This window comes from Bactrocera tryoni, chromosome 3, assembly GCF_016617805.1.
Source record: "Bactrocera tryoni isolate S06 chromosome 3, CSIRO_BtryS06_freeze2, whole genome shotgun sequence".
Classification (NCBI taxonomy): domain Eukaryota; kingdom Metazoa; phylum Arthropoda; class Insecta; order Diptera; family Tephritidae; genus Bactrocera; species Bactrocera tryoni.
Genome location: NC_052501.1, coordinates 81,786,862 through 81,797,013, shown reverse-complemented (window position 1 = coordinate 81,797,013; position 10,152 = coordinate 81,786,862). Strand labels below are relative to the sequence as shown.

Below are 10,152 nucleotides of genomic sequence, written 5' to 3'. Positions count from 1 at the left end.
ATTTAATAGAGCTGTCACTGTATTTTTATACGCTTACAACGAGTTGTTTATTTATGGATTGTTTTTACTATCCTATCTTCTAAGTTGGTTCGAACTGGACACAGTGTGCTAAATTTTGTTAAAATCGGCTCAGTAGTCTATGAGTCCATCGCGGACAAACGTGACATATAATTTTTATATGTAAAGATATACATGTATATTTGTATTTATATTATTGATTGAATATAATATTACTTCGTTCGATATTTGTAATCCACTTAGAAATATATATGTATGTGTTCTTAGCTCTTCTAATCATTATGGCGTTTGAATTGGATTATGCTACTATTAATTGCACACGAAAATCTATAGCGATTAGATAAGCGTTTACCTAATCTCAAAATTTTATTGGTAACTCACTTTTATATTTCGGCCTACAAACATATATATACATATATAACATTAGTGATGAAGTACGAAATAAATGCTTTAGGCTAAGCACATTGTGAGAGCGAAGAACTGCAGAATGAGGTAAGCAATGAAAAAGCAATCATTTTTATTATACCTATTAAAGATCGTATAAAAGTTTAAGGCAAGACCTTTGCCTTAACTTGCTATTTGAAAAATTTTAAATCTATAATCCATGGTGCTATGGTAATACGGCTTTTGCGGCTTCATTCCTCACTCTCACCTTCAGCTCACGCGAAAATATTGAAATGTTCGTTGCTGCACTATGCATTTAGCCTTAGGCATGTCACTGAACTTAATTAATTAATAACAATTCCCAAAAAAGTTCTGCTTGCAAATAAGAGTTGGTAAGATTATATAAAATGACTTTTAGATTGTAATGGCATCTCCTTTCCTGGACATCGCTCCGCGCACTTCTCTTCTAGCAATAGCACCATTTAAGCTTTCTTATCCGTACCAATTGATTAGGCTGTTATCGATGAATTTAAAAGAAATACTCTATGTCTGGTAATAAGAGCAGCTAACAACAACATCAAAATTTTTGAATCACCACAAACTAGCAAAGCATTAAAATAGTCTACGAGGACCTGTTTAGACGAAAGGTCGCTTTGTAATCACAAAAAAAGAGCAAACAATGTCACAACTCGCTGTGAGACCACTAAGCGCACAACTTCAAGCTGCCGCAATTAAAGAATTGAATGAGGTGCCCGAACGTGTGGCGGCCGACATCGAGGCGCTGCGCACCTGGATCCAACAACAGCCGCATTTGCGCGCACGTGACGATGATCAATTTTTGCTCTCCTTCCTGCGTGGTTGCAAATTTAGTTTGGAGAAGGCCAAAACCAAAATTGACAAATTCTATACGTTGCGCACCAAATATCCGGAATTCTTCACCATCAACGATGTAGACGAAAAAATGGTGCGCGAACTCATAAATACCGGGTAAATGTTTGAATACTGGCATGTGCTCTGACATTTTTAGAACTTCTTTGTAATTGCACAGCATACTAGTATATTTGCCGACGCCGTTAAATGAAAATGGACCACGTATTGCTGTGGTAACCCTGGGCACTTATTCAGCTGACAAATATTCTATAGAAGATGTGGCGCGAACTATGGATGGCATACAGGAGATATTTATGCTCGAAGATGACTATGCCGTTGTCTATGGCATAACAACAATAGTTGATGTGAAAAAGGGTTCGACGGCGCATCTAATGCAAATGACACCATCGAGTATGAAAAAAATGACTGTTTTCTCGGAAGAGGCCTTGCCATTTCGCACCAAGGCTACACATTTTATAAATATACCAAGCGGTTTCGAAGCATTCTTTAATGTGCTCAAACCTATGCTGTCGAAGAAACAGCAAAAGCGAGTGAGTACATAACTAGAAGCTCCAAATTTTGCGACTTCGCGCTCTTAAACCAATATTTTCTCACTACAATTACAGCTTTCTCTGCATGGCAATAAATTGGATAAACTTTACGAGCACATCCCTTTGAAATATTTGCCCAAAGAATATGGCGGTGAGAACGGTTCCATTGCGGAGGGCATCGCCGAGCTCAATCAGAAACTCGATGCGTACCGGGAATACTTTAAGGCGAATACGCAATATGGAACGGACGAAAAGCTTCGTCCTGGCAAACCACTCGATTTCGATCAAATTTTTGGTGTGCAGGGTTCTTTTAGAAAGCTGGAAGTAGACTAATCAAATATATAATGAAAACACTACATTTTTTGTTCCAAAAAATATGTTTGTATGTACTGAAATTGTATGTAACAAGTAAGTTTGTTGGTTTTTAATATCTTGTTTAATGTTGGCTTGACAGTTTATTAAACTGTCGTCATTTCTATCGGCGAAGCTTATTACACAGCTATGGAATTTATTTTTTAAGTTTGTAGTTTAAGAAATGTGTCTCAATTTCGAATATCTCTATTTTGAAACTTCAATTCACATCTCAAAAATGTCCATAAAGCTAAAATTTTCTGTTTTTAGACAGCAGATATCTTCAGTGCTAATAAAAGTACAACATACAGGGTTTGTCCGGAAAGTAATAGGACTGATTTTCTTCCGCCGCGACTGTACTTTGGAGCGTGCGCGGCACCGACTGGATTCGGTAGAGAATGTTCCTAGCTAACGAACGAGCGGCTGGTCAGTCGTCTCCGGCACCTGGAGAGTCAGGACAAACATTTTCGCGCGACGTGTTTCTGTGTGTGGTGCAAGCCGAAAATGCAGCATTCTCGAAATGCAGAGGTACTCGATTAAATTCTGTGTAAAACTTTGTAAATCTGCGACAGAGACGTTTGACATGTTCAAACAGGTTTTCCCAGATGTTGCTTTAGTACTGTGTTTCGGTGGCACCAGGCCTTTTGGCCTGAGCAAATCCAAAGTGAATGAGCAAATCCAAAGTGAAAACGATGCTCATTGTCTTTTTTGATATCAAAAGCATCGTCCACCTTGAATTTGTTCCTCCTGGACAAACCGTCAATGCCAAGTTTTACGTAGAAGTTCTCGGGTCCGACAGAACATCGCAGCCGATAGGAAGTTGCACCATGACAACCAAGGCCGACATCCCAAGGCTTCCGCAGCCGTCCTACCCACGCATTTTTTGTTTCCTTGCCTGAAAAGGCCGATGAAGGGCAAGCATTCTGAGACGACGGAGGGCTCGGCTCTCAAGGCTATTCCGGAGAATGCCTTTCGTCACGCCTTCAATACTTGGAAATCGGGCTGGCAGCGCTGCATCTACGCAGTAGGAGCCTATTTTGAAAGTTTTTCATGAATTGTAACGATTGGTTCAAAATTTTCTTTTAAATCGACTCAGTTCTATTACTTTCCGGACAAACCCTGTATATGCTGAGTAGAAGAAATTGATAATCTCAAGCTTTCAATATATTGTACAGGTATATTGCAGTAAATATACATACATATGTATGTACAAAGCTATAAATATTATAAAATGAACAATCTATCGCGAATTCTTATCATTTCGGGATCTAATCAATAAACCGATATTATACCGAGTTGTTATTGATAAAATATCTAAACGATTTTGCTTGTGTACGACAAGATTTCCATACTAGTTGGCTTTCGAGTGCATTATAGAACAGTTTAGAGATTTTACATACTCTGCTCTCACAATGGCAGAACTTAATATACGCAGAATTAGTGCAGAATTGCAGAAAATCGCCAACGAGCAGCTGAATGAGGTGCCCGCACATATTGGCGACGATATTGCAGCGCTACGGACCTGGATCAAGCAGCAGCCACATTTGCGCGCGCGTGACGATGATCAATTTTTGCTCTCTTTTCTGCGTGGCTGCAAATTCAGTTTGGAAAAGGCGAAGGGTAAAATTGATAAATACTATACGTTGCGCACCAAATATCCGGATTTCTTCGGCGCCTACGATGCTGATGACGCAATGGTTCGTACAATTATTAATGCTGGGTGAGAAATTAAACGATTCAATTGCATTTCTGTGAAGAAAATTAAATACATTTACGTGAATTTCTATGCTTACTAGCATAATATTGTTGTTGCCTAAACCATTGCACGAGCATGGCGCACGCATTATACTCATACGTCAGGGTGCACTGCCAGCCGACAAATACACGATTGAACATTTCATACGCGCCGCAAGTCATTTGCAAGAAATCATAATACGCGAGGATGACCACGCCATTATATCGGGTATGATATCGATTGTTGATATAGAAGATTGTACGACTGGACATGTTATGCAGATGACGCCAAGCAATATGAAGAAAATGTCCGTACACGCCGAGGAGGCGGTGCCTTTACGACCGCAGCAGCAGCATTTCATACATATACCCAGTGGCTTTGAAACCGTTTTCAATGCAATGCGTCCCTTCATGAGCAAAAAACAACAGAATAGAGTAAGTTTTTAAAATCATCGAAGGCGCAGCATTGTTTTTTATTAATGTCAAGCAATAAAAAGAATATACATACATATGTGTCTTATAGATTTCAGTGCATGCCGAAAAGTTGGATAGATTTTACGAACATGTGCCACTGTCTTATCTACCCGTGGAATATGGCGGCAATAATGGCACGATAGCAGAGATTATCAACTACACGAATAAACAGTTGGATGACTATCGCGCATATTTTAAGGAAAATAAGAATTACGGCACTGATGAAAGCTTGCGCTCGGGCAAACCCATCGATTTTGAAAGTTTGTTCGGTGTGGAGGGTTCGTTCAGAAAACTTGAGGTGGACTAGATTTTATTGCACAAACCTTTTTCACTATTAAACGCAAATATGTAAATTATATAACATTCAAAATCTGTTTTAGACGACATATTTTTTGTTTTTTTTTTATAAAAGTCGAAAAAGTCTTTTCGTATTTTGTCAATAGATGTCGCTGCAGTCGTAGATCTCCAGTGCTACCAATATTGCGTCATGCCATATAGTGTTGGAAAGCTGAAATTTTAAGCTTAATTTAATTTAAAAAAATAATAAAATTTGGGAGAAGTTGAAAAGTTACAGCTGTTCAAATATGAGTGAAAATTTGAGAATTTGAACTTTTGAAATTCTTGTAGAAAAAAAGGAAGAATGCCACGCAAGCCACTAATGAAATTTGTAAAGTTTACAGAGACTTTGCTGTATCAGTTCGTGTAGCACAGCAATGGTTCGTTGGCTTTCGTTCGGGAAATTTCGAAATTTCAATTTACACTGATGAAAGTTTTACAGTGTCTCTAGCGGAAAAATGACAAAAAGTGTTCGACCAAAATGGCACATTTTTGCTGATTTATATATTAGCATAAATATAAAAAAATAAGTTTAAGTTTGTTTAGAAATACGAAAAGACTTTTTCGACTTCCCATAACCAAATACTTTGGAGTAACAAATTCACAAAAATATAGTAATCGAAACTGTAATATGCGCACTAAAGTTTTACTTTACATGCAGCTTTTCAAAACCACTATAAAATTTAGTTTTATAGCGTGTGAACTATATTAATGGCACTTCTGCTCAGGATGTTATTAAAATTAGAGAGTTACATACTTAAGAATCCATATTACCACACTTTTTATTACAAGCAAATATTTATTTTGTTTTTGCATTTTGTGTTTCATTATTAACGTTGAAATGAAAAGTATATTTTTCAAGGTAAACGAAACACAAATGTTGCTAAACTTCTTACGAGGACAGTACGATAATTACTTATTTTGAAAATAATTAATTCAATACAATTTACGCAGTCCCGATTTCTTTAAACCATCTGTAATATGTATATAACGGTTTTTTTTTTTTTTTAGAACGTCGCCTACTTTGTAGCGACACCAAACGTCGCCATATTTTTCCCGCTCTTTTGAAACTTCTCTTCAGTAAGGTTTGCAATTACATCATAGAAAGATATACGATCCAACAACGAGTCGAAATTTTTAAATTTTACTTCCGAACTTCGGAGTCAGTTGCCTCGACTTTAAGAGAGCTACGACTAATCGTCATAATCGTCCAGTCAGATCAAGAATTGAGCGTCTAGTGAAAAAAATTGAATCCACATTCACAATACAAAATGTTCCCGTGCCCGTGAGACAAAGAAATACCCGTAGTGTCGAGAATATTGCTGTCGGTAGCGCATCAATTGAGGAAAGCACAAAGTCTCTCACACATCGTTCTCAAGTGTTGGGCATCTCTATGACGTCGTTGTGGCGAATTTTGCGAAAAGATCGTGGCCTAATTCAAGAATTGAAGTCATTTGACCACCAGAATTGTCGTATGTTCGTAAATTAGGCTGAGCAGTAACTTGAAAATGATCCGGATTTTCATTGAAAAAATTATCTTCAGCGATGAGGCTTATTTGTGGCTGAATGGCTTCGTCAATAAATAAAATATGCGTTATTGGTCAGACAACAAGTGGAGTACATGCTCCATAAGTCATCATTGCATCCCGAAAAAATTACGATTTATTGCGGTTTATGGGCCGGCGGCGTAATTGTTCTGTACTTCTTCCGTGACGATCAAGAGCGACACGTTAGTGTGAATGGGAATCGCTACCACTCAATGATAACCGAATATTTTTGGCCGGTATATGATAATATGGACTCAGATAATATGTTATTTCAACAGGACGGGCTACAAGCCACATAGCGAATGTCACAATCGATTTATTGAAAAAAAAAATTTGGTGAACGTGTTATCTCACGACCGCCTCGGTCGTGCTAATTGACGCCGTCATACTATTTCCTGTGGGGCTACGTCAAGTCTATTGTCTATGCCAACAAGCCAGCCATTGGGTTCAGCGTCTGGACTGCTGCAAGCGTGCCCGTGGTAGCCATGCAAAAGAAATCAAGTTCCGTACATAATGACATCGAATGTACTTTCACAGGTATAAAGAATTTTGTACCGCTCTTACTGAAAAAACCCGTTACTATGGGTCGGAATGGGTACTACGTTCTATTTTCACTATTCCTTGATCGTTATTGTCTAATATTGTCTACAAGTTTCGTCAACAGCCTTCAACGTGAATGTACTAATCGATTGTATATTTATTTTGTAGCGCCATTGTGTGGTGAGGCTAAATACTTATCGGAACGCGCTCGTATAAAAATAAGTAGAAGCTTTGCCCCTTAATTTGCTGATCATTTATATATAATATACATATGTGAACCAGATTTGCATTTACTTTATTTCTTAGTTTGTTTTATAAAGGAATTCTCAGAAAACCTTACAAGTCAGCAAACAAAGTGCACGTACGCATAATTTTGTATATGCTATTTGTAAAATAATTACACTCATTTCCTTTCACGAATAGCAGATAGCAAGCTCCGTTGCTCGCCTATTGAGTGTGTTGAAAACACCAAGGGTTTAAGTGATAAACGGCCCGAATTCATCTATAACGGAAATTTGGTACGGAAGCATTTTAAAAAACTCTGAGATTGACGTCTTGAGCTTAAAGCAAATCAAAGAGCTTGGAATGGCCATAAAATACGCGTCCTTAGCAATCTATTTTATTTAAGATATTTTTTATTAATCACGCTGTATTGCTTATTCACAAGTATAAACTTAAATTTTTTAGGTGTGTTAAAACTTTATATACCTAAAAATCTCTAAAATAAGCAAGATGATTCTAATGTGCGCTATATGTGAACAAAGTAAGAATACCAAAGTGGCACTAATATACTCGAGTATTAAAAATAGCTATTTTTTACACACACATGCACTTTTTTTTGAAAGTGTAATAATCTTCTAAAGTATATTGAGTTGTCAAACGATGATCATTGAATGCTGTAGGTTCAAAGTTAAGCTTTTCTCTATAAATAAATACGAAATGCATTCTAGATTTGAGTATATTGAGGACTCTTGCGTGTCAGTAGAGTTTAGTTGTCGCAAAAAGCGCACAACAGTATCCTACAATCAACGGAAATAATTGACACAACACTAACCACTGGCATATCTTCAATAATGGCAACACCGAATATACGTCCGTTACCAGAACACCTGCAAGAGGTGGCTATCAAAGAGTTGAATGAGAGGCCTGAGCGGTTGGCAGAAGATCTGGAGGCGTTAAAGGATTGGGCTATAAAGCAGCCACATTTAAATGTGCGACTCGATGATCAATTGCTGGTGGCATTCCTACGCGGCTGCAAATTCAGTTTAGAGAAGGCAAAGTCGAAATTGGATTGGTACTATACATTAAAAACTAAATATCCGGATTACTACACATTACAAGATCCGGATGTGCCGCATATACAAGATCTTGTAAAATATGGGTAAATGTTAGACTTATAAATTTTCAAGAATTAATAATAGCGAATTTAAATTAGAATTTATAAAAAACTTACGACATAGATATGTGCAAATGAAGTCGTTAGTAATATATGCATTTGTTTTTACTTGCACTTAAACTTCTTAAGCTTAAGTGATCACTCGTGTTGACCTTCGTAATTCCTTACTTCAAAGCGCTTTTGAATGGAATTCAAAAACAATGAAAAATAAGTATAATTAACGCGCTTCGCACTGCGAAAGAAGCGTAAAAAAGTCTCAGAATACCAAATCAAAACAAATAATATATGCCAATTGATTTCCGTCGGAAATATTCTCGAAGATGTCTGTTTGAAGCTACTGTGACTGTGACTTCCAGAAACAGCAAGAGGGATTTTTAACATTATAGTTCCGACCACATATGCATATATGTAGATACATCGTATGCATGTGAAGACAACATTATCAACATCTTCGACTCGTGTTTATAAACGCCCTCAAATCTATTGATCACCAGATCAACCGTCTCTTTGTACCGCTCATCAAACCCTCCCTATATCAATCACAACTATCACTCAAGTCCATTGACATGATAACAGTACATTTTTTAACCCCACGGTTATTTTCAAATGTATATATTTTTGCTCTTACAGCGTGGGATTAGCATTGCCTATACCATTAAATGAGACTGGACCACGCATTGTATTCAGCCGTTTTGGTATTTATCCGATTGATAAATATAAACTTAAAGACTTATTGGCTACCGCATTTGCAAACTTTGAGCTAGAAATACGCTTAGATGACACTGCAGTCGTGAATGGTTTCCTTAATCTGATCGACGTTGGCAAAGTAAACGCTGCACATTTTGCTCAATTTACACCGCATTTGTTAAAGAAAATGGTAGCCTTTCTCGCGAATGCCGCTCCAATCCGTCTAAACGCAACGCATTTCATTAATGTCCCAGCGAGTTTCGAAAAGCTCTACAATATGATAAAGCCTACGTTGACAGAAAAACAGCGGAATCGCGTGAGTATGCAAAATATCATTACAATGAACAACATGTACAATTGCTTTTTCTTACCCCACCAAAAATAAAACAGATTTTTCTGCATGGCAACAATTTGGAAACAATCTATGCTCTTATACCACAAAAATATCTGCCCAAAGATTTTGGTGGTGAAAATGGTTGCATCGATGAACTAGAGAAGTCCACATTCCAACTATTTCTTGATCACCGTGATTATTTCAAAGAGGATGTCAAATATCGTAACAATGAGGAGCTACGTGTTGGTCAGCAACCGGACTATGAAAGTTTATTTGGTATGGAAGGTTCATTTCGTAAAATCGATGTGGACTAGTCTTTTACTATACTAATAAGGACCGAAGGGTATCTTTTTAGGCTTACAAATTAAAAAAAAAAAAGAAAACATTAATAATAACAAAAGGGTTTGTTCGATTTTAAATTGGGAAGAGATAATAATAAATAATGTACATATGTATATATATGCTTTTAAACAATAAGGTGGAACATTATGTACAACAACACTAAATCTTTTAATATTAATACTCTGAACAAGATTAGAAAACAAAAACTATTGATTTTCGCAAATCGCTTTAAAGTTTTTAAAGATATTCTCCTTTAAGTGGTTATATGGGTTTACGGGTTTGAAATTGAATTTTTTTATTATCTTATTAAATTCTACAATACCTCTGGAATATTGTCCTAAATTTTGAAATTGATTCGAGTAATAGTTTCGGAGATACAGCTTTGAGAACTTGTGCGCTTAAGGCCAACTAGGCTAAGTGCGCCGTCTTTAAAAGTTTTTTGCTCGAAACTGTGTTTTTGCAGTCGGTTGGCAAGATTTATCGAGAAGTATTCAACCGATCTTCTTGAAATTTTACACAGGTCTTTAAGATACAATTCTTAAAGACTTGGACATAGTTCGTTTTTTCGATTACTACTATTTGAAAAAA

At 36.9% G+C, this 10,152-nt stretch overlaps 3 protein-coding genes across 3 annotated transcripts; all 3 read left to right on the top strand.

Moving 5' to 3' along the window:
* Positions 1 to 1,057: 1,057 nt before the first annotated feature.
* On the top strand, positions 1,058 to 2,171 carry LOC120772488 (alpha-tocopherol transfer protein-like). The gene is made up of 3 exons (XM_040101134.1): positions 1,058 to 1,389; positions 1,451 to 1,823; positions 1,899 to 2,171. The coding sequence occupies exons 1-3, from the start codon at positions 1,082 to 1,084 to the stop codon at positions 2,154 to 2,156; spliced, it is 939 nt and encodes a 312-aa protein (XP_039957068.1). The 5' UTR covers positions 1,058 to 1,081; the 3' UTR covers positions 2,157 to 2,171.
* A 1,368-nt stretch (positions 2,172 to 3,539) lies between these two features.
* LOC120771988 (alpha-tocopherol transfer protein-like) lies at positions 3,540 to 4,766 on the top strand. Its single transcript, XM_040100343.1, has 3 exons — positions 3,540 to 3,894; positions 3,971 to 4,343; positions 4,432 to 4,766. Exons 1-3 carry the CDS (start codon positions 3,587 to 3,589, stop codon positions 4,687 to 4,689), a joined length of 939 nt encoding a protein of 312 aa, XP_039956277.1. The 5' UTR covers positions 3,540 to 3,586; the 3' UTR covers positions 4,690 to 4,766.
* A 2,995-nt stretch (positions 4,767 to 7,761) lies between these two features.
* LOC120771986 (alpha-tocopherol transfer protein-like) lies at positions 7,762 to 9,728 on the top strand. Its single transcript, XM_040100340.1, has 3 exons — positions 7,762 to 8,186; positions 8,832 to 9,204; positions 9,279 to 9,728. Exons 1-3 carry the CDS (start codon positions 7,879 to 7,881, stop codon positions 9,534 to 9,536), a joined length of 939 nt encoding a protein of 312 aa, XP_039956274.1. The 5' UTR covers positions 7,762 to 7,878; the 3' UTR covers positions 9,537 to 9,728.
* Positions 9,729 to 10,152: the final 424 nt, after the last annotated feature.

Excerpts from the sequence above, each read along its gene's own strand:
- LOC120772488 (XM_040101134.1), top strand. The coding sequence starts at position 1,082 with ATGTCACAACTCGCTGTGAGACCACTAAGCGCACAACTTCAAGCTGCC. Across the intron at positions 1,390-1,450 it reads CGCGAACTCATAAATACCGG|CATACTAGTATATTTGCCGA; the intron begins GTAAATGTTTGA and ends GTAATTGCACAG. Across the intron at positions 1,824-1,898 it reads CGAAGAAACAGCAAAAGCGA|CTTTCTCTGCATGGCAATAA; the intron begins GTGAGTACATAA and ends CTACAATTACAG.
- LOC120771988 (XM_040100343.1), top strand. The coding sequence starts at position 3,587 with ATGGCAGAACTTAATATACGCAGAATTAGTGCAGAATTGCAGAAAATC. Across the intron at positions 3,895-3,970 it reads CGTACAATTATTAATGCTGG|CATAATATTGTTGTTGCCTA; the intron begins GTGAGAAATTAA and ends TATGCTTACTAG. Across the intron at positions 4,344-4,431 it reads GCAAAAAACAACAGAATAGA|ATTTCAGTGCATGCCGAAAA; the intron begins GTAAGTTTTTAA and ends TGTGTCTTATAG.
- LOC120771986 (XM_040100340.1), top strand. The coding sequence starts at position 7,879 with ATGGCAACACCGAATATACGTCCGTTACCAGAACACCTGCAAGAGGTG. Across the intron at positions 8,187-8,831 it reads CAAGATCTTGTAAAATATGG|CGTGGGATTAGCATTGCCTA; the intron begins GTAAATGTTAGA and ends TTGCTCTTACAG. Across the intron at positions 9,205-9,278 it reads CAGAAAAACAGCGGAATCGC|ATTTTTCTGCATGGCAACAA; the intron begins GTGAGTATGCAA and ends AAAATAAAACAG.